Source organism: Anopheles gambiae, chromosome 2 (genome assembly GCF_943734735.2).
Source record: "Anopheles gambiae chromosome 2, idAnoGambNW_F1_1, whole genome shotgun sequence".
NCBI classification, from domain to species: Eukaryota; Metazoa; Arthropoda; class Insecta; order Diptera; family Culicidae; genus Anopheles; species Anopheles gambiae.
This window is the reverse complement of record NC_064601.1, coordinates 86,981,692-87,008,720: the sequence shown is the minus strand read 5'-3', so window position 1 is coordinate 87,008,720 and position 27,029 is coordinate 86,981,692. Positions and strand designations below refer to the sequence as shown.

General features: G+C 47.9%; 2 protein-coding genes across 4 annotated transcripts; one reads left to right on the top strand and one right to left on the bottom strand.

Moving 5' to 3' along the window:
- Positions 1-313: 313 nt before the first annotated feature.
- On the bottom strand, positions 314-3,815 carry LOC1276326 (pre-mRNA-processing factor 6). Its single transcript, XM_315659.3, has 5 exons — positions 3,592-3,815; positions 3,439-3,498; positions 1,053-3,354; positions 834-944; positions 314-717 (listed from the first exon to the last, which is right to left on the bottom strand). Exons 1-5 carry the CDS (start codon positions 3,687-3,689, stop codon positions 493-495), a joined length of 2,796 nt encoding a protein of 931 aa, XP_315659.1. The 5' UTR covers positions 3,690-3,815; the 3' UTR covers positions 314-492.
- Positions 3,816-4,905: 1,090 nt separating this feature from the next.
- On the top strand, positions 4,906-26,871 carry LOC1276325 (multidrug resistance protein homolog 49). Of its 3 annotated transcripts, XM_061648508.1 has the most exons (13): positions 4,906-4,979; positions 5,211-5,556; positions 20,449-20,641; positions 20,743-20,803; positions 20,911-21,104; positions 21,507-21,752; positions 21,835-22,006; positions 22,135-22,794; positions 22,876-23,712; positions 23,781-24,493; positions 24,580-24,742; positions 24,818-25,012; positions 25,088-26,871. In XM_061648508.1, exons 3-13 carry the CDS (start codon positions 20,520-20,522, stop codon positions 25,637-25,639), a joined length of 3,915 nt encoding a protein of 1,304 aa, XP_061504492.1. In that variant the 5' UTR covers positions 4,906-4,979; positions 5,211-5,556; positions 20,449-20,519; the 3' UTR covers positions 25,640-26,871. The 3 variants fall into 3 exon arrangements, with proteins under 3 accessions (XP_061504492.1, XP_061504491.1, XP_061504490.1); XM_061648507.1 differs by having other exon boundaries at positions 4,906-5,556; XM_061648506.1 differs by lacking the exons at positions 4,906-4,979; positions 5,211-5,556 and adding an exon at positions 17,551-17,864.
- Positions 26,872-27,029: the final 158 nt, after the last annotated feature.

Genomic DNA, 27,029 nt, shown 5'->3' with positions numbered 1-27,029 from the left:
ACTATTTATTTCGGTAGGAAAACTTTCTCTGTAGGACTGACTGACCCGGGTGTCGAAATTGGAGGGGAGGGGGGGGGGAGGAGTGTGTGTGTGTGAAGACCCGGATGATTCGTCAAGGGACGGGTTAATTGGAAAGTCAAACGAAAGACCCCAACCCGATCGGGTCTTCACAATAACGAGGCTTGTGGCGAGTTAACGAGTTTGTTACAATTTCTTGTGATTTCATTGGGGTCTTTTGATCTTGATTGCTTGATTTTTTTCTTTTATTAAAGTGTGATATTTTACTTCAAATTTAAACAATAAGCCTCTAATATTCGGTATTACAGTGACAGATTGTTTTTTTTTTGTCATACATCTATTGAATATTGGATAGGTAATACGGCTTGCGTGTTACATTCAGTCCATTTCCGGACCACAAGAGACCAAGTTTAAAAACAGTACGTGTGTGTGTGGGAGTGTGAAAGAAATTGTCTGGAGAGCGGGCGTCGCGCTCTAGATCGGTGTGGGCAGATGGCGCACCACCGCCTTCAGCACGTCCTCCGTCTTGAAGCACCAGTTGGCAATGTTTTTGCTCACCTTGCACCACTCCTCGCCGTGCTTTGGTTCGGCCGCGTTGCACCGCTCGATCAGCTCCTGCTGCTGCTGCTCCGTCCCGTGCTGCAGCTCGAACTTGTAGAAATTGGCCCACGCGTCACCGAAATCGGGATCGATTTTTATCTATTTGCAGGGGGTGGGGGAGGGGACAAAACAACAAAAGAAGATTAATATTGAGTGTGGAGAAGCAGAGAAAAAGGGGAGGTTTTGTTTGCACGAACGCTGCACGAGTCACTTACCGTCCGGTTGAACCAGTCGCGACATTTCTGCAGCTTCCGCTCGCTCCAGAATAGCTTCGATACGGCCAGCAGCACGTGCGGATCGTGCTCACATTTTTTCAGTGCATCCACCTAAACAAACACAGAGCGAGAGAGTAAGAAGAAAAGAGGGATTAGTTTAAATAAACTTTTGCCCACCCCCAAAAAGCCTCCGCTCGATTTCCTTTAGCGTGAACATACCGATTTCGTTTTCCTTTGCGGTCTCGCCTCGAGAAAGATCGACTCCGCCCACAGTTCGCCCGCAGTCGGACAGTCCTGCAGGGCGCGGGCCATCAGCGTGTTTGCCATATCCTTCATGCCCGCCCGTATCTCGATGCGTATCGCCGCCAGCCACAGCAGCGCATTCTTCGGATTCTTCAACCGGCCTCGCTCCAGCACCGAACGAGCCTTGGTGAGCAGATTGCGCTTTTCCTCCAGCGCAGCCAACAGCAGCCACAGCGGTATCGAGTTCGGGCACCGTTTCAACCCCGCATTGTACGATTCGGCCGCCCGTTCGAGCAGCTGCTTCTGCTCCTCGATCTGCCCCTTCATCATCCACAGCTTGGCAAACTCGGGGAACACCTTCACCGCGTCCTCCAGCAAGCTTAGCGCTTCGTCCAGATTGTTCAGCGCCCACTCGAGCTTGGCCGACTTCATCATGACGCGCGGTGTCGGGGCGGACGCACGTGCCTTCGCCAGCAGCCGCCGAGCACGTTCGTATTCCGCATTTTCCGACTCCAGCTTAACCGCAGCCAACCAGATGTCCTCCGAGTTCGGGTTGGCCTGGAACGCGAGCGATAGAATCCCACGGGCCGCCGGTACATCCCCCGCCAGCCACTTCGACTTGGCCCCCATCAGCCACAGCACCTCCGACTGCGGACAGTGTGCCACGGCTTTCTGCAGCAGCGTTTCCAGGCTTTCGCGCGTGCCGTGGTTCTTCTCGAAGTACGCTGCCCGCAACCAGATGCTCTTCTTCGACGGGAACTCGGACAGCGCGTACCCGTACACGGCCCGGGCACACTCGTACGCACCCTCCTTGGCGCAGTTCTCCGCGTCGTCGATCCACGTCTGCTTGCGGTCCTCCTCGTCGATGCCGGTCGCGATGACGGCGCGCACGATCGCCTGGCAGCACTTGATGGCGCCCGACTTTTCCGCCTCGATCGCTTCCTGCAGCCACTGGTCGCGATTGATCTCCACCCCGTTCGCGCTCAGCGACGACAGCGCACGGTCGATGATCTTCTCCACCATGTGATTGTTGCCGTTCGCTTCCTCCAGCTTCGCCGCCGTCGTCCAGATCTGCCGATCGGTGGGAATTTTCTCGCGCGCCTTGTTTAGCACCTTGCGCGCATTTTCGTACGTTTCCAGCCGGGCCAGGGCGAGCCACAGCTCGACGCTCGTGCCGCAGCACTCCACCGCGCGGGACAGCAGTATCTTGGCGTCCTCCGGGTTCTCCATCTCGACCGCCGCCTTCCACAGCCGCACCGAGTTCGGGATGTGCTCGAGCGCTTTGCGGAAGACGCGCCGCTTCGCCTTCGGTTCCGTCTCCAGGTCGGCCGCCTTGATCCAGATGCGCACCGAGGTCGGTATGCGCCGGGCGGCCTGCGCAATCACACCCTTGGCCGTGTCCGGTGGCTGCAAACGGGCCGCCTCCAGCCACAGGTCTTCGCTCTGCGGGTTCTGCTCACAGCCGCGCATGATGAGATTGCGTGCCATCTGCAGCTTGCCGGTCACCTCCTCCAACCGGGCCGAAGCGATCCAGGCCGGCGGATGGTACGGGTTCGTCTCGCGCACACTCTTCAGCAGCATGCGCGCCTTCTTGATGTCGTTGATATCGCCGCCGTACGTCGGTATCATGCTCTGCAGGTCCGTCAGGTAGCCCTTCGGATCGACCACCGTCTGGCCCGCGACCGAGTCCGACACCTGCGACAGCTTCACGTTCATGAGCGTATTACGCGCCTGGCCGATCTTGCGCAGATCCAAATCTCCGCTCGGTGTCAGCATGCCCGGCGTGGCGACACCCGGTATCATCGAAGCCAGCCCGGACCGCCCATCGATGGCGGTCCCCGACTCACCGCCCAAGCTGCGCGACAGCACACTGTCCGGCAGTGGGGTGAACTTTTCCGCCCGCGGATTGCGCTGCTTCTTGTTGCGGCTGTCGCCCACCTCGGGCAGGTTGGCCCACTCCTCCTCCGACACGGCAATCAGGTTGCGCTTCAGGTCGGAAAATTGTTGCTGAATTTTCGGCCGCTCCTGCCGGTACCGTTCCAGATCTTCCTTCAGCCGCTTCTCCCGGTACTCTTTGCGCTTTTCGTCCATCCGCTTGTCGATGCTTTCGTAGATGGCGTCCGCTTCCGCATCGTCCTTGTCGTACGGATCCTTCGAGAACAGCGAACCGCTGTACCCACTGAACTCGTCGTAGTTGGAATCGTTCAGATCCTCGTCGTCCTCCTCCTCTTCCTCCTTCTTTTTGCGCTTTGCCGCCGGCGGTGCATGTCGGTCGTCGCTGAAAAGATGGAGGAAAAAGGTACGATTACACCTTTCCGAACGGGCTTGTGGGAGAGATTGTGAGGAAGTGGTTAATACATACGACACATCATTCGCATCACGGGCTGGACCAATATCCGAACGGGTGGTGAATCCCGTAGCACTAGAGAGGGAGAAAGAGAGAGAAGGGTCGATTATTACCAACAATCATGCAATACTTAACAAGTGGCCTATGACTAGTACGACGATTACTCACCCTCGACCAACACCGGCAACGTAGCCGAGTGGGGCCGGAACGCCGAGAAAATGCTTTTTGTTTTTGTTGCCCAACGTTGCCGCCGGTATGTGTGCCATGATTTACAGCTTACTAAACACTTTTTATCTCAGAAAAAACACTAAAATAACGAAGTAAATAGAGTTTTGCGCGTGTTTCTCCGATCGCGGCTTTTGTTTATGTGTGTGAAATATTTCACGACAGCGTTTTGACAGCTGAAATGGGAAGAGGAAACATTTCAAACCGGTAATTTCAACCGGTTTGCCCGTCGAAACGTTGCACAGTTGGAAATTTTTCAAAATCGGTTGGAACGGCGGGATGGTTTAAACACATCGTTATTTTGATAGTATTTTTAATTACGAAATGAAATCGACTTATTATAGAAATGATATAGATAGAAGTTCATGATCATTTTTAATTTAAATTGACAAAATATAAATAGTTTTCGGCATATTAAATTGATTTCTATTTTCACAAGTTTGAAAAACAACATTTAATTTTAATTACCTAAGAACACTTGTTGAATAATTTAATAATTTCCCACACTTTAGTCAAAGCTCAAAAATAGATTGAAATGCTCTCAAAAAGATTAGAAATAATTATTAACGGCTCACTGAACGCAAACCCAAACCTACCATAAAGCCCGCCGTAAACTTCACCAATAAAGTTAGCGCACCGTGAAAGCATTCCCTTCACCTTGGGCCAGCCAGCTGATTCATTGACCTTGCACCTGCTGGCCCGAGTGCTGGTCCACGGTGACACCGCAACACGAAAGCAAACACACAGACGACACAAACATGTCCTCACACACCCGACCGAGCACGTGCACGTGAGTGCATTAAGTCCGCGAAAAGTGCTGCAAATGTCTGTCCCACGGGGGAAATGTTTACATCTTCGCGTTGCCCGAGAAACGCTCACAGCAACCATCGCCATCGGGCACCGCACCGAAGAAAAACTTTTCACTTGCCATAGTTTTCGTGTGTACAGTGTTCGGAAAATTCTCGTGGAAAATTCATCCCCGGCGCACCATTTCCATCATCGTCCCACCCATTTACCACCCACCGGGAAAGGCTGGCGATGGTTTCGGCTGGCAACTCATCGGGTCGCTCACAGCCGTCGCGTAGTGTTTTGTTGTGTGCACACGTCCGCGGGGAGAAGCTCTCATTTTCCGGCTCGGAAAACCGACGAAAGATTCGGGACGAACTGTCGGACTGCCAGCTGGCCGCCGGTGAGTATCGCCCGTGTGCATCGCCGTTCCGAGTCCGTGCTGGTCGCCGTCGGCATGACAGTCAGTTCAATGCGGCATTTCGCGAGATTCGCAATCCTTTTCTGCATCCTCTCTGGCAACGCTTGGGAGACCCCACCGTACCGTACGTACATTTGTCTCGGCGAGTCATACGGAACACGGCTGTGTTGCTTTGTTTTACGGTTTACGGTTCTTTGCCCTCCGGCTAGGCTTTGTAACTGGTTTGGTTTGGGTGGGCAGTGGTGAAATTAGAAAAAGCAAGCAGTGCCAGCCGCGGAGCAAATGTTCTAGCACAAGGTTATTTATGTTTCGGCCCATCTTTCCAATGTTACGACAATCCGCTCTTCAACCGTAGGGCCTTGAACTTGACCCTCAACCAACCAACCAGCCACGGGGCTGTACTGTGTGAAAACAGCCGTCCGGAAACAGGCAGAACCCCTCGGTCGCTTGCGTGTTTGAACACGCTGGATGCATTTCTTTGGCCGACCGCCGACAACCTGAACCAGTACCAGGCGAGATCCAACCATTCCGATAAACGGTGCAGCAAATATCCTTTAGGAGAAATCCTTTCAAAACACCACAGAAACACACATACATTATCGGCACCAGATTGACTGGCAGCGGGACCGCCGAGTTGCTCGAAGTCGAAGCGTTGACCCTGGGAAAGCTAATCGCAAGCACGCGTGCAGGTCACAACGAAGGTAAGGTTACCCATGTTTTTGCCTGCAATTTAACTCTTTTCAGGTGTGACAGAGCAATTTAGCTGCCGAGCAATTTGGGGAGAGCAAAGTTCTAGTCGCTACATACTCTACCGTTTTTGGCGAACACACGATGGCGTGGGGATCTATTTTTAACGCCCCACGTCACATCGGCCATTACCATCCCGGATTCACTTTAGGAGATCAGATCAGTTGGCTATGGTTTTTGATGGTCGGTCGTACTTGATCTAACCATAGGCAAGAGCAGTATGAAGTGATTCGATGTACATGGATTTGGTTACGCAGGTTGAAATTCGAAAACCATCCTCTCATTTACCGAGTTTTATTTTAAAAAAATGTTTACATTTACATTACATTTATAGAAGTTAACCATTGATTTCTCGAAAACATTTTTATTAAATCAATATCTCTTCCTTGACTTCTGTCTTGTTGCTTAACGGGTACATACAGTATGTGTCAGTCAACTCTGGACATTTACGATCTTCTATGTTTTTGAAGCTAAAATGTGCCATGTTTTTCTTTATTCTTCGTTTTCTTTGGTACAACAACCGTTGACGGGTAAGGCCTGCCTGTCATCTTAGTTGGCTTGGGTTTCAGTGACTTACTGCTCACACATAGCAAGGAAGTCACAGTCCTACGTATGGGGGCACGGTCGATTCGGGGTTTGAACCCAATGACGGGTATTGTTGTTAAGTCGTACGAGTTGACGACTGCACTACCAGATCGGCGGAATTATTTATACACGTGTTCAACAAATACAGTTAACCCTCTCTTATTTGCCACCTCTCCAATTTGAAAAACCTCTCTTATTTGTACATTTTCCAGAGTCCCTTAATTTCCAGTACATTTTTGTTCCTATAATTTGGAAAACATCTGAAATCTGTATCCCTCTTATTTGAGTATGGTGTTGCCATGGTTATTGAATGATGTATGCTCAAATTGGCAATCCTGTTCGCAGTTTCCTATAGAAACAGTTAAGGCTGCATACTAAATGTTCTGTCTCTTTCTTGTTTGTATGGACCTTTCATTCACTTTCAACCTCTGTAATTTGAAAACCCCTCTTATTCGATAGTCCCATCGCCTCTCAAATAAGAGAGAGTTGACTGTAGTTATTTCTGATAAAATTGTAGACGTTAAAATGAATCAATCATTGCAGAGTTAATATTCATTTGAAAAATTATTTAATTAATTTCCCATTTGCTAAAAAAATAAAAATAAACTAGTCACAAACAGATAAAAAATAATTATTATCGGCTCCCTAATGCTCGTTGAAAGCACTTTTCTTTTTTTCTTCATTATTTTGCAGTTTTTCTGCTATAACATTATAATTTTCTTCTTTTTTGCTAACATACATCCAGAAAAGGTAGGGAAACAAACGGATAAGGTTTTATGACGATTGGCTGTCTGGCAATTTGTAGCGCAGTATGTAAAGTTGGACATCTCACCAAATTACGAGTGTTCGGAAATGACTGACGTATACGTTTATATTATGTATACATTGATTTTAATGTATTGTACTTTAAATTGGGCCGGTCTGGTGGTACAGTCGTCAACTCGTACGACTTAACAACATGCCCGTCATGGGTTCAAGTCCCGAATAGACCGTGCTCCCATACGTAGGACTGACTATCCTACTATGGTAACAATAAGTCACTAAAAGCCAAGCTCACTTCACCAGTGGGTATAGGCAGGCCTTGACCGACAGCGGTTGTTGTGCCAATGAAGAAGAAGAAGAAGACTTTAAATTACGTAGCTAATTGACTTTAAATTATTTATTACTTAATTACTTTCCATTTATAACTGGGCGTATTCTTCTATTTATATTTATTCTTCTACTTGGGGTCCTGTGCGGGATGCCGGCCACAGGCTTTCGGGAGTTTTTTAAGTACTGCGCAGCTGGACAGTCAGTCTTTGCTACGAACGGATGGTCCAATCTAGACTTGAACCCACGATGGGCCTGCTGTTAAGTCATGTGAGCTGATGACTGCAGCTCGGGATAGCTCCTAGCTTGATTTCTATAGTTTTTCAAATATCAGGCTCTAGCTATTGATAAAGTAAAGTGGGTTTCCATTGATATTGCTTTACTGAACTGATCACTTGGATACGCATCACATGCCATAAGTATCAATGAGACTACTTCCCGACACACAAAGGAATTATCGATGGAAATGCTGCATTGAGTCATATTTGTGCCTTTTTTCCTTCTTCGTCATGATCATTAAGTGTTATTGTAAGGTGCAAGTCAGGCGTATTAGCCATGGATGAAGTGCCCATACTACTGAATGCTTTAAGGCAGTACGGGGCTTGCAGATAGTGCGATTCTGGAAGCAATAGTAGAACAACCTGTTCATACGATGGGCTTAACAAACCGATAAACTATAAAACAAATCAGCGATATGGCATAGACAGCGCAGAAGATAAGCTGGGTCAGTTTAGTACCAAATAATTCTCATTGTTTTGTATTGTTCTGTGGTGTTAGTGTAAAGAACACAATTATAACATATATTTGATTTGAATTTCTACTATTTTTTCGACTCTAATGCTTTAAAATCTATTCAAAGTATGGGCTTATCAATTGCTCGTCTGTTCTTGGTTTCTTTATGCCTTCGTGAGTCATAATCTACTGACTGGGAATAATTGATTTTATTATCCAACACAACTTAGCCTTATAAATCTCTCCTGTGCTAGGCTCTTCCCGTGCAATTAGCGCTGCAAAATCAAGACCCATTTTAGCACGGCACGGGGAATACAATTACATTCCGCGGATGGCTATAAACCCTGCGGCCAGCCCAGCCACCACATCGGCCGGCTAGTGAGGCGTGAAATGAGTGACCGAGGCCACGCTTTGACGAAGATTTGTCGTCGGCTCTTCCCGCTTATTACACCCTGTACCCACGGTTGCACGGTTACGTGAATGCGGTTTTCTGTCCGGTGTGTGTCCACTACATTCTAAGAGCGCTGTCGATTCGAACCGTACGTTCGATCATGATCGATCGGTTTTTGGGTAAGGGAATCTCCGTATCGGCTGTCGGTACGGTGTGTGCTAAGGGATCCCGTTCTCTATTGCAGCTAAAGTGGATGGAGTAGGTTTGAAAAATGGCTCCATCCTTAACCCCAAGTAATTTGTGCTGCTAATTGCATGAACTGTCAAGCTCACCGAGCTCACTTTCTACCGGTTCTAGTCAAATCCATTCTAGGCTCCCGTTCCCACTTTCCACCTGATCGCGGTTTTTACCCCCCGCCCGACACAAGTCGTCACGCTAACTCATCGCCTTTCATTCACTTTTTTTCATTCATTTTTGAGTGTTTGTGCACTGGCTATTATGAATGAATGGCGCGGGTGTGTCAGGAGTCAGGCACCAAACGGTCGGGTGTTAGTGTGTGGCTACTTTCATAATCGCACCTGCAGTCGCAACTGACAGCATCGACTGTGCTACTACTGCTGTGTAATGATGATAAGCAACTCCCACGATTAGTGTGTATGGATGCACTTTTTGCCGTGCCGTGCCTTAGAGCAGGGGTTGAAGGGGCCCACGATTGTTAATAAAAATGCGCAAATCTTATGCATATCATCGTCGGAGGAACAAATGATTATGGATGTGCATAGCGTTCGCGTGCATCTCAGCTTCGGTAGTGTTAAGCATACACACACACACACTTGATCGAGATGATCGTAAATCGCGTTTAACGCCCGCCATAAAGTTAGGCTAATTGCACCAAAGTGATGCCGGCTGTAGTCGCGCTCAGCTCGGTGACTTCCATCAAACTGGGATGGAGGAATGGCACCGGGGCGAGTTACGATCACACCGACAGCTTGACAGATGAGATCTTGCTGTCGTACGTTTTGTTGCCCATTAAACGCTTGTGATCATCTATTGGAAGCTAATTGAATTCGTACCAGGAGCTTGGAATTTCAGAATTCAGAAGAATCTTTAGAAGTAAGGTTCATCTTCGAGTGCCTGCTACTGATTTATAGACCCCTATATAGATGCTTAAGGGCTATTTTTGGTCGTCCACGGTCATGATCATAACACCGAGACCAAGCAACAGCGCGTGCCTCATCCACTGGAGTGTAATCGTTGTACACAACCTAGATACCTGGACATGTCTAGTTTGGGTTTGTGATAAGATAGCAGTAATGGGACGCTTATTTGACTCTCGTTTGTTCAGCAAATTTGATGCGAGGGCTGATACGGCTCAACACTCTGAGTCTCGCTTATGATTCAGAATTTACCAGAATTCTTCCGCCACTGGACGTCATTTTTTGTTGCCGTCCGGTACTCATTAGCTAATATATAGTTTTATTGGTGTGTGGCAAGGGAGTACACCGCATCCAATCGCTAGCAGTAAATCGAATCTAATCGAAATCAGTGCGCCATCGGTATCATCGTCCGATCTTATCCCCCCAGACTCGTGAGATCTGCCACCGGGGCGCCATTGTACGTCGTGTCGCAGGCTCCTGGTGGGCACCTTACACATAGCAAGCAACCGGGAACCAGGTAGCAGCTGGGGAGGCAAAAGGTTAAAGCTTCTCACTACCACTTTGCCCAGGTTTCGAAGGTGTGGAAGTGAGTATGATGTGGGAGAGTGTTTTTAAATTTGCATAATTAAAGTGGCATCTGCTCTGTGTGAACATTAAACATGCGAGGCACAATATGCAGCCGATGGCAACAGGGTGTGTGTGTGTGTGTTTTCGATTGGGATTGGCAAATGAAGCTGTTGCTGCCTTAATGGTGTGTTGTTGTTGTGGTTGTTTGATGAATGTTTTTATTTTTTGCTGTTGCCAGAGTCGCGTGGCGGGAAATAAAATCGAAGTAAAAGTAGCCGCTTGTTGAATGGGGCGGCGAATCGGTTATTGCTACGGTACGGTTTCGAGTCACACGCTGTAAAGGAATCTTCCACTGGGAAAACTGGGCAAGCTGGCAGCATAACTAATGGGAGCAATCAATGTATGTGATGTACGTCGGGAAGATGGGGGGGTTTCACACAAGTTTGAGAACAATATTCACCGGTCGATTATCGGTGTAATTGATCGTTTTTAGATTCAAAACAGAAAAAGGAAACCTTGTTGTGGTGTGGATGAGCTCTTCCTAACGTTTGAAATGAATACTAAACGCTGTAAACATGTTTTATGTCTCAAAAAGTGTATTCTTTGAGTGGAATAGTGACTCTGTAAAAATGACTAAAGAGTCCTAATTGCTACAAGTAGCACTTACTTACTTAATTACTTATCTGGTGCTACAACCGCTTTGCTGTCTTGGCCTGCCTCCGGAGTGTTCGAAACCGCTCCCGGTCTTGCGCCTTCGTCGGCCAATCCGTTATCGCAACCTTAATGGCGGACGCCTTCACGCCACCTTGTCACCTTGATTTGGGCCTACCACGCCTCCTCTGTGCTTGTGGACGGCCTAAAAGACTTTAAAGACTTTAAAAAGAGTGCAAGTAACACTGTAAATGAAAATCTAGAAAAAACCGTATTTTTTTATAAAGCCCCTGTTCGCTTGTTTGTGAGCTTCTAATGCCTTATCTTATTGCACAAGCATTATTCAGGTTTTTTTATACAGACTTTGAGCCGATTGGCCTCATTCACCTCTTAGGAGTTCGGGTCTATGGGATGTGCATTTAATCCTTGGGGATTTGACTAATTTTCGAAAAATAAGTTATCTTTGCCCAGACTTGACTGGCAAGTGTCTTTATTTTCACGATATCCTAAAACATCGGGGCGGTCCCGTGGTACAGTCGTCAACTCGAACGGCTCAATAACATGCCCGTCATGGGTTCAAGCCTAGAATGGACCGGGGGGATAAGGGGGGATATCAAGAATTGACTATCCGGCTGCGTGGTAATGAATTAAGTCTCGAAAGCCTGTATCGGCCGGCATGTCCGCGTAGAACGTTACACCAAATAGAAGAAGAAGCAGATCCTAAAACATCATGATACATTTCACTACCAACTATTATTCGCTGTAGTGCCGGCCATTCGATAATGTGTTTTTTTCTCATTCCTAACTGGTTCGTTTGACAATATTTTCCATGTGAAACAGTTCGAAATCGAATTGGACTTCACACGCTTCATGCTGCAATGGTTTTTGGTGTAATGAATTTGCGCTCGTTGGGTCTGTTGCTAAAATTGGTTTATGTTTATGGTTTATGTTATGCTGTGATTTCGAATTTCACGTTACGTGGCAGATGCTACTTAGTTGCAATTGTTGCGTTGTCAGCAATCAAGCTCCTTAATCGGGAACCCGGACAAATCACCAAGTTTGAGTTCAATAAGGTTTTGTCCAGGTTTTCTGTTTGAGGCTGTGTATTTACTTTGATCATGCTTGATCGTTGCGCTATATCAAACGATATTGCGATATTGTGTTTACGGTTCGTACCGGATGTGTGCAAAGATTCCGTATTTCATTATGCTCTCATCGTGAAGTGTTACTTTTTGTCGGGTTATGTTTATGTTTCTCACTCTTGTTGTGCTGCGTTATTCCGGTAGCTCACATTATCGTTCGCTAATATTAATATTGAGCAGACTAAATGGTTTTGAGATTTAAAAAAATGCGTTAAACTAATCTTAAATTGCTGCGTTTTCAACAAATTGATTGAATCAGCCTTGAAGAAGGGATGGATGGATAGTGTTAATATCTTTCTACTATCACCTTCGATATTGTTTCATCACTTTAAACTTTGATAAACAAATAAATTAATTCTCACTTGAGCAATCATTCATAAACCTTTCCTGGAGGAATGCATTTGCGTTGCATCACACTACACACGAAGGCGCGTGGTAACATGTCCGTAGTAGCAGACACACTGTTCCTCCGATCGGAAACTTACCTTATGCAAATCAGGTGAATATCCCGCGCCCCGTGATGCTGGAAAGTTTGGACTACGTCAAAAAGTAGTTCTTTGCCGGTAGGGCGATACCGTCCATTCCGTCCAGCCCAACACACGGAGGGGAAACCCCATACGCTCGGTGTACCGACTGGAATTCGGAGGCACGTGTGGGGAGGAGGGCCTACAGTTGGAATTCTATTTGAGTCACCAAGCTGTTGTGCTGTGGTGTGCAGGAAGATAATCCATCACACATCGCGAACCGATCGCACGCTAACCGCAATGTGTCGTTGTGCAGCTAAGGTGTCGAGGAGCACCTGGCAACGTGTCAGGCAAGGGGACTTCCTCGCGGCATTCCACAACACACCAATGTGATCTTTCACTGTGCCGTGGCACGTCAGCGGAAAGGTTGTGGCATTAATCGTTTCTACACAGCTGCTCTTCCATAGAACTTCTACGCGTACAAGTTTGCAAGGTTCGACAAGTGCTTCACTTCCAACAAACAATCGACTGCTTTTGCATGAAAGCATACCCGTTCCCGGCCGTGGAAGTTTACCGGATCCGCCAAGAAGTTCCGGTGCGTGAGGAAATGTTTTACGGATCCTCGAGACACGGGAAGGTCAACCTGGACCTGCAGTTGCTTCAAACTCGCCAACATTTCCTAATCGACGTTCCTTCGGTCCAATGTCGGAAGTTTACAAGCCGGTGGGCGGGAGCGACCGACACTCACAAACAAAGCGCGTCTAACACAGATCGATGTTGATCGATACAGTACTCGGGGGGTGGGCGGAGAAGGTAACTTTACATAATAGCTCCCACAGCCAGAGGTGGTGGCGTCGGTGGGAATGTTACGTCTGTCTGGTACGCTTGACCCTCGGACGCACAGGTAGAACATATGCGCGTGCTGTTACTGCTGCCTGCAGCTAACCGAGGAGGCGGGAAACTTTTCACGCGTACTCTCGCGTACTTCCGCAGCCCCGGAAGCTGCGCGCAAACGAAGCACCCATGTTTACTTTGGCGCACTGATTTCCGCGGGCAAGTATTTCGCTACACGCACCCAACAACGCGTTCCGAGAATGCGTGTAGAAGCTCTCGCTCTCGACACGATCGTTCGTTCTAGGCAACCTTCAGACTCAACTGCGCTGTCGTCCCCGTGTGTTTACGAGTTGCGTCAAGGGAAAGCGCTCACCGTCGGGTTCATGGGAGGCGTTGCTTTGTGGTGAGAGTGACCGTTTGTTGCACCTTTCTTAAACGCTTCTATTAGCGTCACTTTTTGGTGCAATTGGGAGCGTTCCTACCCGTGCGTGCCAATGTGCACGATCGTGCGATGAAAACTGCAATGGCCGATAAGCGGCTGCTTCAAGGTCCTGACCGGTGAAGGTTCACTGTGTAGTATCAAAGTGCCAAAAGACGCAGCGGTACTGGAATTGCTTAAACAAATTGACACTCAGTGATGATCGGACACTGATAGGCATAATTGAATTAGTTTGAGCGATTGTGTTGCTTAATTGCTTGCCGGCGAGGTTAGCCGGGGAACGAATTAAGCACTGGAGATGCGACGCTGGATAGCGGACGATCGTTTCAGCTCTATCATCACCGGTAACTGCTATCTGCCGAGTTCGAGTGGCTTCAATCCATTTCCGTTACCGATAAAGGTGCTCGTCGGACGAGTAGTTTAATGGTGTTTTGATGTGTTTTGATAGAGCAAACGTGAGCGAAAGGGAACATCGTGACATTTGGGATCTGTAGAAGCAATGTTAGGAGTTACATGTAACGAATAAGAACAACTTACTAGAATACTACCATGATGCCTATTATTCTCTGGAATTGATTCTCTACAGCTGTGCGATCGCCACATCAAATTCACTCCACTAATCGAATTGTATTCTATTAACCCGTCCGTCCGATCACTGTTATTGAGCTCGTAAGCAGCCTGTTCAATGTAGCGAATTATTAATTAAACGAATCCTCAGGAAGTCACAATAACCGGAAGATAGCTTTTGACCTAAAACTGCTCACCCCAGGCGTTCTAGAAGCGTCTTGCGGGGAGCACTTCTTGCACAATCTTATCTTCATGGCTTGTTGCATCACTTTGACGGCAGCAAGTCTGACTCAATATCGGTCACTTCGTGTGTTTGTTTGTTTGTTTTGCTTCCAATCGTCCGTCTGATCCGCACAAGTGCCCAACAAGCTAATCGATGGCAAGCCGTGCGATCGTGTTCAACTCGCACAGTGAAACAATCATTTCCATCGCTGGAAAGTTCTTATCAAACACTCACAGTATTACGCTAAAAACCCATGCTACCAACACCTCGGTCAAGTGCGCTCCCGAGTTAATCTAATTAACCAAATAAGGTACTACCTTTTTGGATAAGCGTGTTGTGGGCTTCCTCCTGCGGCCATTGATGATTGGGAGCTATAATTTTTCCCGCCCTGTTACGATTAGGGAACCGGGCGCGGAGAAGCATTAAAAGGCTGTCGCTCTGTCGGTGCATCGCAAGCGACCAGGTGTGCGCAACCAGGGGGCCGTCGGGGTTAAGTAACACGGTTCTCACCATTGTGTGTTCCGTGCTTTTCGGAACACGTACCCGATGACTTGCCTTACTCGATGGCACCCATCTAAGGGGTCGAACCAGCCAGGATTCCATAGTTCGCTGTGCCAGCATCATGCCCCGATTACGTGGTGCGTGTGCATGCGTGTTCGAGAATATTCGCCTCCACCCCGCCCCGCAGGAAGGTGAGAATATGTGTGCCCTTGATTGTGGCAGAAAATTAGAGAATAGAATTTATTGGGGCGGTGTCTGAGACCGAGGCAGGCACGAACTCAATGCTAATTGTTAATTATTTTAAGCGATTAAAAGCACACCGGGTGTGTGATCTTGCGAGGCGAGGATCTGAAAATGAGATTCGATTTTTGCTTTGAGCTCCTTTCACTTTTGAAGCAGTTTGTAGTGCGGTGTGCCCGCTCACGGATGACCCTTGAAGTGCGTTTCGCTCGATTGATGCACCAACGATCACAAAGAGCTCAAGGGCAGTAGTGAGTGTAATTTCTATAAAACACAATAAAACTGTAATTGTACTTTCGGTGTAAATATTCCAATATATTTTTTGATTGGAAAACACGGGATTAGATCGTAAATCGCTGTTGTTAATTAAGCACATATCGATTAGTGTCAAATTTTCATTCGTTAATTTTTAACCAGTTTCCACGATTCGGCCGAAGCGGAAACAATCAAAACGTTTGACATACAATTTTGTTATTCTTTCATGTTTTTCAGACATTTTACGTAATTATTCATAGCATTTTTCTTCCTTGCCATAAGTTAAGAAAAAATAATACTTTTTTAAACATTTTAATGAGAGTAGCAACGTGGAATGAATCTGATAATTTATAATGAATTTATCTTGTTATAGTGATTCAAGGGTTTTATTTTCTTAAGGTTCTATTTAAGTTCTTTTTTTTTGCTTCCTTACAGCGCAAGCAGAATTTTTAAATTCAATTTAAATGTATCTCATTCCTTCCTCCTGCATTCATTTTCAAGCAGTATTTCCTGCTTGCCCAGTATTTTGGCCCATACTATGGTTAGGTGCTAGTTTTTCTTGCATATTTTTGGGCTCGAGGGAGTCTCTATCTCTGTATTTCAAACTTTTATGAATAATTATGAGTACTTTTGTGATTTTTCTGCCACGCTACTATCATAGTATAACTTTAAATTCAAATTCAAAAATCCAGCAATTGATAATCAGAAAGCAAGTTAATTAGTAAAACCTTTCGTTTCAATACAAATGATCCAAACAGTTCTGTAACGCCCAATAGAGCGATCGACGAATCCAAACAAATATTGTAAGTATCCAAACGCATTCGGGAATCAAAAAAAAAACATTGGAAATCCTTTATCACAAGAAAGAAATTAAAAAAAAAACTAATTAAATTATCCTTTAACGAATCAAAACAATCGAAAAATACTACTGTACCTTTCATGCATAGTTTATCAATTTTACTCTTCGTGAGGAACTCTACAAGAACTAGACCCTTAAGACCAGAAAGTTGGCCGATCGCTTGTCTAGTATGATGAGCTCGTGCATGTTTTAATAAGGTTCATTCTGGTTTTAGAAAGGATAGCCTTGTAGTTTAAAGTATAGTTTGTAAGGAATATGTCAGTTTCCTTCGGTTTTGTCTCTAAATACTATAAATTAGTTTTACAAAACAACCATAATTCCAATGGCATAAGATTTCTACACTGAAAACGAAAAAGCAAGTTTTGGAAAGTTGTTGATTAGTAAAAAAAAGACCTCACCTTAGTAAAATATGAATACGATCGATTAATGAAAAAAATAAACCACTTAACTACGGAAGTATTTGAAGATCGGATCATTCCTTTACATTTCATAAAAGGAGTGCCTTTTTATTTTATTGGTCAGGATTTCCCCGGGCGTGAAACATCCACTGACTGAGGGGCCCGGTTGTGTTTGCAAATTCTTCACACGTCCGGCACGGGAACCGAAACCACGCCGGTGCGTCTTTCCCGGGGAAACAAAAAATCCCCTTCCCCTCAAAAACAAAACTGGCCCGCTTTATGACCCCGTCCGTCAACCGTCTGGCAAGGGATCGGAGCGTGTGAATGTACTCGCGAAACTGTTTGCGCGCTCTCGTCACTCGTGCTCACACAATGTGCTCTAAGAGAGAGAGAGAGAAGGTAAGAGCGCATAGAACAAAAAGCAGCATCAACACAACAAGGGGGGGGGGGGGGGGTGCTAAAACAAACAAAACCATTAGAAAAGAAATGATCGGAACATGATCGCGAGCTCTTCCTCTTTACCTTGGGCATTAGACACAGGTGTGCGTGTCTCTCTCCCCTTCTCCTCTCCTGAGAGGAACCAAAAAACAAAAAACCCCGGAAGGGTGCGTGCCCCACTGTTAAACAAACGCACCACCTCCAACACCGCCCCACACCCAAAGTGCATCTCATTTGTGGGTGCGCGCGCGCCCGCCAAACAGTATCGATGAAAGAGGTTGAGTGGGGAGGAGGCTTTGGAAGAATTAAACAAACACCTCCCTACTGTGAACCCGCACGAAGGGGGGGAGGAAGGGGCGAATGATGCGGTTTTGCGAACGCTGGCGGGAGTGATTTAAGATGATAGCAATCGGCAGCAACTGCTCGCACAAACGGCAGGCGAGAAACTGCGCCGGTCCTGATACTAGTGGCTCGTCACCGACCGGAGACGCTCAGTCGTTGGCAGAACGCGGCTTCGAACGGATGTAAGCAACAGACCGTCCCCCTCTCCCCGCCCCGAACCCGTGGATCGTTCCCGTCTGCAGTGTCAGCCCTCGCAGTCGCATCTTATCATCCTTAGCCTTAGCCCTAGTGCCTTAGGAGGTTCCAACTCGCCGGATCTTCCCCACAAGGGTTGGCGTTAATTGTGCGTGCCCGTGCGAATACGAGGCAAACGGAGAGCAGAAAAAAGGTGAATTTTTGAGTGCGATTGTGTGTGAGCAACGGTGTACAGAGTTTTGTTTTATCAGCAGTTTAACCGTGCCAAATCGAAGGCACAAAACGATTGTACCAAGATTTGCTTGTTTTAGAGGCATGCGTGCGCGGTTGAACAACGTGGTGATCATTTCAGTGTTGAACAACGTGGTGTGCCTGGAAGGCTGACAGTTCCTCTAATGGAGAGGAACATGCGTGTAACTGTTTGATATGTGTACTTTTTTCGGAATACGGCCACAGTGTGTGTGTGTTTCTGTTCAGCTGAGCTAATTGTTGGTGCGTTTTTGCTGGAAAGCATAGCAACAGGGAAAGACATTTGCTACTTTGCTACATACACTATGGGGAAGAAGCTTAGGGGCGTATAATTAGTGCACACAACATTCCTGCGACTCCTCGCAATCGATCAGCTAAACTATCGATCAACGACGATTGCTTTGGCATTTGGTGTGTGCGTGGTGTGTGTGTGTGAGATACATACATGGGGTTTCAAATTCTTGGACCTCATTAAAGTGTGGTGCCGGTGTGCTTGAACTAACGAGCGAGAAAGGTGTGGAACAAATAGTGAAGAATTAAACCGAGAACTATGGTGCAGTTAATTGGTGAAGTGTGGTGATCTACACAAATCAAACGACGCGTGTGTGGCGTTTTGCTTTTGGACTGAAACACTAAACTGCTGCGAATCAGAAATGTGGTGTATCGACGAAACGACTTCCTGTTTGCTGTCAACCGCTTCGCATAGAGTTCGTTACACACGAGACGCCCTTTTTCCCAGTCCGATCTGTGATGGACGGACCAAGTACAGGCAGTGATCAATGGAAGCAGCAACATTTTATGGGATTTAAATTGACAAAAATTGTTCCCATTTTTTTTTTCGTTTTGTTCAAGAAGCTGCATGTGGCCAATCTCTCACACCCTCACGTCAGCAAATCGATTTTATTGATTCGCTACCATCTCTCTTGCCATTTGAAGTGGGTTTTGGATCCATCATCGAATAACGTCACAACACACTACTACACTGCACTGGTTTGGCCTGGCTGGCTTATTGCGATGATAAAGTGTGATTAATATTCATTTTTGAGGCGCGTCAAACACGCCTGTCAAAAGTCTATTTGCGCGCGATCAATATTTTGCATGCGCTAACGCGAGAGTGTGTGCGACACGCTTGCGAGAGCCTTGGAGGAGGATCCTCATGTAGAGAGAGACAATTAATTTATGTTAATGGTTGTTTTTTCGTGCTGAGATTGGTTGTCTTTTTTAAATAAGATTTCGGAGATCGTCATAGGTTTTGGTGATTGTCATCAGCCTCTCTCTCTCTCTCTCTCTCTCTCTCTTCACATTTAGGGTTGGAAAGCTGATCTATATTTATAACATTTCCCGCATGTTTTTGATCCATATACTACGAGTGCTCCTGCATTTGGAGATGTTCGAGAATCAATCCGACAATCTGTGATGTATTAATCAGTACGCTTGGCACAGCACTATGCGGGCAGTTTTATTTGGGCAGGATCTTTACCTATTTTGTGTTTATTTTGTGTTTTTGTATTTCTGTAGGGTATAAATCAGTTGAACCAAATTTAAACATAAACATGTATTACGTTTCGATGAAAATTAATTAGATTCTTATTCGTGTTTAACTTCTGTTTCCGTCATCCGTCATTGTCGATGAGACAGTATGAATGGGATGCAAATGACATCATTCAGGCATCTGAAGACGAGTTCGACTCCTCACATTCCTATAGTACGAAAGGGAAATTAATCAAAATTGGCACTGAGACGCCCAATACGTAACTCTGGAAGGGCCCGATTCAATTGATGCTGATGAGGCGGCTGTTTCCCGTGCCGAGGATCAAACATTCAAACTCAATCGCAGAAGCTCAGAAGAATCAATCATCTCTTTAAACACCAAGCCCCTCCGTGTCTACCCTTTGTTTGCATTTGATCTTTAGTTGCACAGGTGGCGGTACTACCGTACGGCTGCCGGACTTTTCTTTCGATGAATGGTGCAAACGTCGAGTCGAGTCAGCGGAATTGCTTGCGTAGATTACGATCTGCGGCCGTTCGTTAGCTAGCTGCCGCTGCAATTTCCTTCTACTGTTGGGCGGGGAAGAAGTAGAGTTAGCTCACTGTGCCCACCCTTCCTCCCAATCGATCTATTTATTGTTTGCTGCGGTTGGAAAACTGGAAGAATGTACGGGCGTGATACGATACACACTCCTCCCGCCCCGGGTGGCTGCTGGCACGCCGTGTGGCAGAGCATAGTCGACGCGTGTTCGCGTGTCGATCGCGATGGCGAGCTGATTGCCCTCAGGCGTTGGGTTGAGTCGAACGCGAATGCCAAGCCTCGCCTTGCCTGTCGTGATGAGGTTCAAGTGCACTTGACGCTTTGACGCCCGGGTAGTAGTAGCACTTGCAAATTGTAATGAATCAAGAGTCTTCTTGGAATCGGTTCGGTCAGATACTAACAATTCAATGATCAATACTCATAAAGGGGCTATGCGTTTCTGTGTGGCGTCACAGGATTCTAATAGTTTTGAATTTGCATTGCATTCTTCCCTCAACAGAATCCAACGTACTGGAACGGACATTCTCTCTCTCTCTCTGGTTCAACGTAATAGGCTAACCCTGCGCCATCATGACGGCCAAAGAGTATCCTCAAGGCAACGGCACGTTCCAGACGATGAATCTCAAGAATGGCAACGGTGCGGACAACATGTCCGTTGCCAGCCACAAAAGCACTAAGGATATATTGGATGTGTAAGTGTTGGACTATGTGAACCTTTGCAAGGTACTAAAGCCATGCTCTAATCCTCTACATGACATCTCTCTTTCTCTCTCTCTCTCTCCCCCCACTACAGCAAATTCAGCAAAGCACCAACCAAAGAGCCTGTCTCACAATCCGTATCGTACTTCAAACTGGTAAGTACGCCCGTCTGCTTTGTGTGCTCGCATGCAACAAAGTGTACTACCTCGCACACTCACTTAATCATTTGCGCTCTTCTACTCTCGCTGCACCGTCCATCCAGTTCCGGTTTGCCACGTGGGGCGAAGTCTGTGTGACACTGATGGGCGTCCTGCTGGCATCGATGGCATCGCTCGGCCTCCCGTACGGTGTGATTCTGTACGGTGAGTTTACCACGCTGCTCGTCGATCGTACCATCGGCATCGGCAAATCGACCGACACGGCCATCCTGTCGATATTCGGTGGCGGCAGAGTGCTGTAAGTATACGATTCTTCGCGCACGTGCCTTAGTTGACCTCGCATGGCACACTCGGGGTGCGCGCACACACACACACAGCCACTACCTGAATCGTAGTAAACCAATCGGTAACGATCGGAATCAATTACTAACAAGAGAAGACAATAGTGATGTGCGACAATGCAAGTCTGCCGGATTGGTTTGCCGTGCAGAGCAATTGGCGTTCGCGCCCATACACACATTCAATCCGACGTTCGCACAAACAAATCAATAAAAGGCACAGCTATCGTTTTGCCGATAATGCTGTTTACACTGCTGAAGAGTTGGCCACAATTCTCGTCCCCGTGCGTGTGTTTACACAATTTGCTCTCTCTCTGTAACCTATGTTTGCTATATCCACTTTCTTTTCGTCGCACTCACAGCGTGAACGCAACCGAGCAGGAGAATGCCGCCGCCATCATGGAGGACGCGAAAGCGTTCGGGCTAGGAGTGGTGGCCGTCACGATACTGCAGTTCATCTTCGCCACGCTCAGCGTGGACGTGATCAACCGGTCGGCCCAGAAGCAGATCAGCCGGATACGGCAGCTGTTTCTGAAGGCGGTGCTGCGCCAAGACATGACCTGGTACGATCTCAACAGCGACGATAGCTTTGCCGTGCGGATTACCGAGTAAGTGTTTGGCAATCGTTTGGATACTTCGTTGCTGATGTACTAACGAGATGATGGTTTTTCTTTTCCTCCCCCGGAATAGTGATCTGGACAAGCTGAAGGAGGGTATCGGCGAGAAGCTATCCATCTTTACGTACCTGGTGATGTCATTCGTAATCTCTGTGATATTTTCGTTCTTCTACGGTTGGAAGCTGACGCTTGTGATACTCAGCTGCGCTCCGATCATCATTCTGGCGACCGCATTCGTTGCCAAGGTGGGTATACTATTTTAAGACCAACCCGCTTGCTCCAAACTACCGCTCCACTCATAAACATTCCTTTGGCGTAATTGCGTGCTAAGCTCATTGAAATTATCGAATAATTCTTCCCCAACCCTCCCCAGATGCAAAGTACGCTCACGGAAAAGGAACTCAAATCTTACTCGTCGGCCGGTGCTGTGGCGGAGGAAGTGCTCGGTAGCATCCGCACGGTGGTGGCGTTCGGGGGCGAAAAAAAGGAAGCCGACCGGTACCGGGAGCGTCTGGCCGGTGCCGAGCTGAACGGACGCCGCAAGGGCCTGTTCTCGGGCATTGGCGGTGGCATCATGTGGTTCATCATCTACTGCTGTTATGCGTTGGCCTTTTGGTACGGGATCAGCCTGATTCTGGAGGATCGGGACAAGGATTTGAAGGATTACACGCCCGCCGTACTGATCATCGTGCTATTCGGTGTGCTGGCCGGTGCACAAAACTTGGGCCTCTCGTCTCCGCATTTGGAAGCGTTCTCGACGGCCAAGGGTTCGGCGGCGACCATCTTTTCCGTGATCGATCGCATACCGGTGATCGATTCGCTGGGTGATGCGGGACTGCGGCCTGGTTCGATGCAGGGCAACATCAAGTTTAGCAACGTGTTCTTCCGCTATCCGGCGCGAAATGATGTGCAGGTGCTGCAGGGGTTAAATTTGGAAATTAAAACCGGACAAACTGTGGCGCTCGTTGGTCCGTCCGGGTGTGGTAAATCGACCTGCCTGCAGCTGATCCAGCGTCTGTACGATCCCTTGAGTGTGAGTATCAGCTGAAAGTTGGAACTGTTTGTTCTTGGTTGATTCTTGTTTAATGTTCTCTTCTTTTTCCCCTTTTGCCAGGGTTCCGTCACGATCGATGGTACTAAGGTGAGTGAGCTAAACATTGGCTGGTTGCGCTCGTTCATCGGGCTCGTCGGTCAGGAGCCGGTTCTGTTCGCCACAACCATCGCAGAGAACATCCGTTACGGCAATCCGGACGCTAGCCAGAGCGAAATCGAGCGTGCGGCTAAAATTGCCAACTGTCACAGCTTCATCACGAAACTACCGAACGGGTACGGTACAATGATCGGTGAACGGGGCGCTCAGCTGTCCGGTGGTCAGAAGCAACGCATCGCCATTGCCCGTGCATTGGTGCGCAATCCAAAGATTCTGCTGCTAGATGAAGCAACGTCGGCCCTCGATCCCAACTCGGAAAAGCGCGTACAGGATGCACTGGAGCGAGCAAGTAAGGGACGCACGACGCTCGTCGTTTCGCACCGTCTGTCCACCATTACCAATGCGGACAAGATCGTGTACATTGACAAGGGTTTGGTGATGGAGCAGGGTACGCACGAGGAGCTGATGGCGGCCCGGGGTCTCTACTACGATCTGGTCGTCGCAAGTGGTTCGCAGAAAACGGTGGATGATGACGAGAGTGTCCCAATGGCACCGAGCGCGCTCTCGATGCGCCAGGAATCGGTGGACGATGGAGCGGAAGCTTCGGACGACGAGTCAGACAGTGGCAAATCGGACGAGAAGAACGAGGAAGAGCAGGAAGAGGTGTACCATGTGTCGCTGATGCGGCTGCTGAAGCTTAACGCGCCCGAGTGGCATTATATTCTGTTCGGTTGTGCCGCTGCCATCGTCGTTGGAGCATCGTTCCCAGCGTTTGCTGTGCTTTTCGGAGAAATGTACGGTGTAAGTAGGACCTGAAAAGCCGGGATTCTGGAATTCCTGAAGTCTCATTGATCCACCCTCCCTTGCAGATACTGTCCGTGGCTGACCCAGAGTACGTGAAGGAGGAGTCGAACTTCTACTCCTTCCTGTTCCTAGTGCTCGGGCTGATCACCGGCGTGGGCACATTCTTCCAGACGTACCTGTTCAACATTGCCGGTGTTAGGCTCACGTCCCGTCTACGACAAAAGTCTTTCAAAGCGATCGTCAGCCAGGATATGGCGTGGTTCGATGAAAGCCGTAACGCGGTCGGTGCACTCTGCGCACGTTTGTCGGGCGATTGTGCCAGCGTACAGGGAGCGACCGGTACTCGCATCGGATCGCTGCTGCAGGCCGCCTCAACCATCTGTATTGGGGTGGGCATTTCGTTCTTCTACTCCTGGAATTTGACACTCGTCTCGATCGTTGCCATCCCCGTGACGCTCGCATCGATCACGTTGGAATCGCGCTACTCGCAGACGAGCAGCTTGAAGGAAAAGCAGTCGCAGGAAGGCGCTACTAAGCTGGCGGTGGAAGCCATCTCGAACATCCGGACGGTCGCTAGCTTGGGTCAGGAGAAGCACGTGCTGCAGCGCTATGGTGAGGAAACGGTTAAGATTGATGATGCCTGTCGGAGGAAGACGCGCCTGCGCGGGACTGTGTTTGCGCTGGGACAGGTGATGCCTTTCGCCGGGTACGGTTTGGCACTGTTCTACGGTGGTAAACTGGTGTCGGAAAAGGAGCTGGAATACAAGGACGTTATTAAGTGAGTATTGAAAGGAGGGTGTTTGGATGTCCAAGATGTACAAGATGTCACTGATGTTACTAATGCCACTTTACCGTTATTTACAGAGTGTCGGAAGCCCTAATTTTCGGTGCCTGGATGTTGGGACAAGCGTTGGCATACGCTCCGAACGTGAACTCGGCCATCCTTTCGGCAGGACGCTTAATGAAACTACTCGACCGTACACCGAGAATGCACAATCCTTCTACTTCATACCATTCACTCTCACAGGTAGGATCAAATGCAAAATTCAGCCTTTTTGTACAATTCAATAAACCTGATCTTCTTGTTTATGTTTCGCCACAGCGCACGGAAGGTGATATCAAGTTCACAGACGTCGAGTTCCGCTATCCAACACGCCCGACCGTCCCCGTGCTACAGGGACTAAACCTGGACATTGGTAAAGGTCAAACGGTTGCACTGGTAGGACCATCCGGCTGTGGCAAGTCGACATGCATTCAGCTGCTGCTCCGTTATTACGATCCCGACAGTGGCAAAGTGGTACGTATCGATCTATAGAATCTATCTTCAAAGCTTATATTATCAAAGTACTCATCGATTCCCTCAATTCGGCAGGACATTGACGGTACCACCACAACGGAGTTCTCGCTCAACCGCATCCGCGCCCAGATGGGGCTGGTATCGCAGGAACCGATCCTGTTCGATCGTACCATTGCGGAAAACATCGCCTACGGGGACAATACTCGCGAGATCGCCATGCCGGAAATTATGGAAGCGGCCAAGATGGCTAACATCCACGAGTTTATCGTGAACCTGCCCAAGGGCTACGACACCAGCCTGGGCAGCAAGGGTGCCCAACTGTCCGGGGGCCAGAAGCAGCGCATCGCCATCGCCCGCGCACTGGTGCGCAATCCGCGCGTCCTGCTGCTGGACGAAGCGACCTCGGCACTGGACAATCAGAGCGAAAAGATCGTGCAGAATGCGTTGGATCATGCGCGGACGGGACGAACGTGCATCATCATCGCCCACCGACTGACGACGATCCAGAACGCGAATCTGATCTGCGTCATCCAGAACGGTGTGGTGGTTGAGGCTGGTACGCACGACGAACTGATGGCGAAGAGCCGAATCTACGCGAAGTTGTACCAGATGCAGCAGGTGGCGTAAATGTGTTGGCCCAGCTCGTCGTGAGCTGATGTTGTTCCTACTACGTAACTGTTGCACCGTACTTTTGATGACTGGCAGATACGCATCCTTCAAATGAACTAGGCTAATTTGCTTGCAGTTCGGTTGCATGTTGCTGCATCGTTTTGTTTTAGGGCATTGCAGTTGGAATTCTTGGATTGAACAAAAGCAAGCCAGCAGCAAAGGCCACAACGTGTAACGTACAAGACAAAATCAAAGACTTTACCAAACTAAGAGACACCGTGCCGTAGAGACATAGTTCGGAGTCGGAGATAGCAAGAGATGTATGTTTCAGTACAGCTTTGCGGGGACCGATTCCGGCTATTGCCCACCGTTCTTTTTCGCATCGCCATGGCAGCATCGCCCTTTTTGCCGACCTTTAAGTGTGTGTGTGTGCGTGCTTGTGGAGATGGGTTTCTCACGCGGGAACACCAACATACGTGATAATCGAAGCGCCTCCGTAGATTGTAACCTCTTAGTGATAACGATATACCTTTAGGCTAGAAGCAAGCGAGCAAAAACAATGCCAAACCACCACCCCGAGAAGACGGGAAATTGATGCGCACCAACGCACACGACGCAGGGGCGCAACATTCGGGAGCGCGTGGCACGGTGCGAATGTTGCACGCGGCTGGTGAATGAATCGGTTTTCACCAGGGGCCACCGCCCCACCTAGCACCCCACCAGTAGCGATTGCCGGTTGTGGTGCAATATTGCCTCCAAAAATTTGTAGAAATAGATAAGCAAGGTCGAACGCGCGCAGTATAAGCAGTAGCTTCGTTTTTTCCCTAGCCTAGCCACTAGTTAGCAACCGTGTAGGTAAACAAATCTCAGCTTCATCAAAACACGGAAACACGCACAGGAACGAATCAATCATGGTGTGGTGGTGGGTGATTGTTAGCAAACTGAAGTGCATAGCGATTGCAAATTATTTATATCTCGCGTGTGTGTGTATGGGTGAATGAAAATGAGAGTGATTGTGTGTGTGTTTGAAAGTATGATACGTGAACATAATGAACGGGGTAGTTCCGACGATTGATTGTATTGACAGTTTGATGATGCACTGCACAAAGCAGCAAAGTAGTGATAAGCGTTTGGCTCAAATCCACCCGCTCAACTGGCTCATCTCTTTGCGCTGAATTCCTTACTACACTTTACACCTTTATTCTGATGCACTATTTAATATTACTTAAATAAATTATACAAAATATATCGTGCTTCGTGGTTTAGAGAAATTGTTAGCATAAGAAAGAACACAAACAAGCGGCGTATTTTTGATATAACGTATGACATGAACGTAGGAACTGCGCATACCGAGCACGTGCTTTGACAGTGTTTTCCAGACATTTTGGGTTGTTCCGCAATTGTTTTT

What these genes read in the sequence shown, in the direction of transcription:
- LOC1276326 (XM_315659.3), bottom strand. Translation starts at nt 3,689, where the DNA reads ATGGCACACATACCGGCGGCAACGTTGGGCAACAAAAACAAAAAGCAT. An exon ending in CGTGATGCGAATGATGTGTC is followed by an intron (nt 3,355 to 3,438) that starts GTATGTATTAAC and finishes CCATCTTTTCAG; the next exon opens with CGACGACCGACATGCACCGC. An exon ending in CGCAAAGGAAAACGAAATCG is followed by an intron (nt 945 to 1,052) that starts GTATGTTCACGC and finishes GTGTTTGTTTAG; the next exon opens with GTGGATGCACTGAAAAAATG.
- LOC1276325 (XM_061648508.1), top strand. Translation starts at nt 20,520, where the DNA reads ATGACGGCCAAAGAGTATCCTCAAGGCAACGGCACGTTCCAGACGATG. An exon ending in ACTAAGGATATATTGGATGT is followed by an intron (nt 20,642 to 20,742) that starts GTAAGTGTTGGA and finishes CCCCCACTACAG; the next exon opens with CAAATTCAGCAAAGCACCAA. An exon ending in TTCGGTGGCGGCAGAGTGCT is followed by an intron (nt 21,105 to 21,506) that starts GTAAGTATACGA and finishes TCGCACTCACAG; the next exon opens with CGTGAACGCAACCGAGCAGG.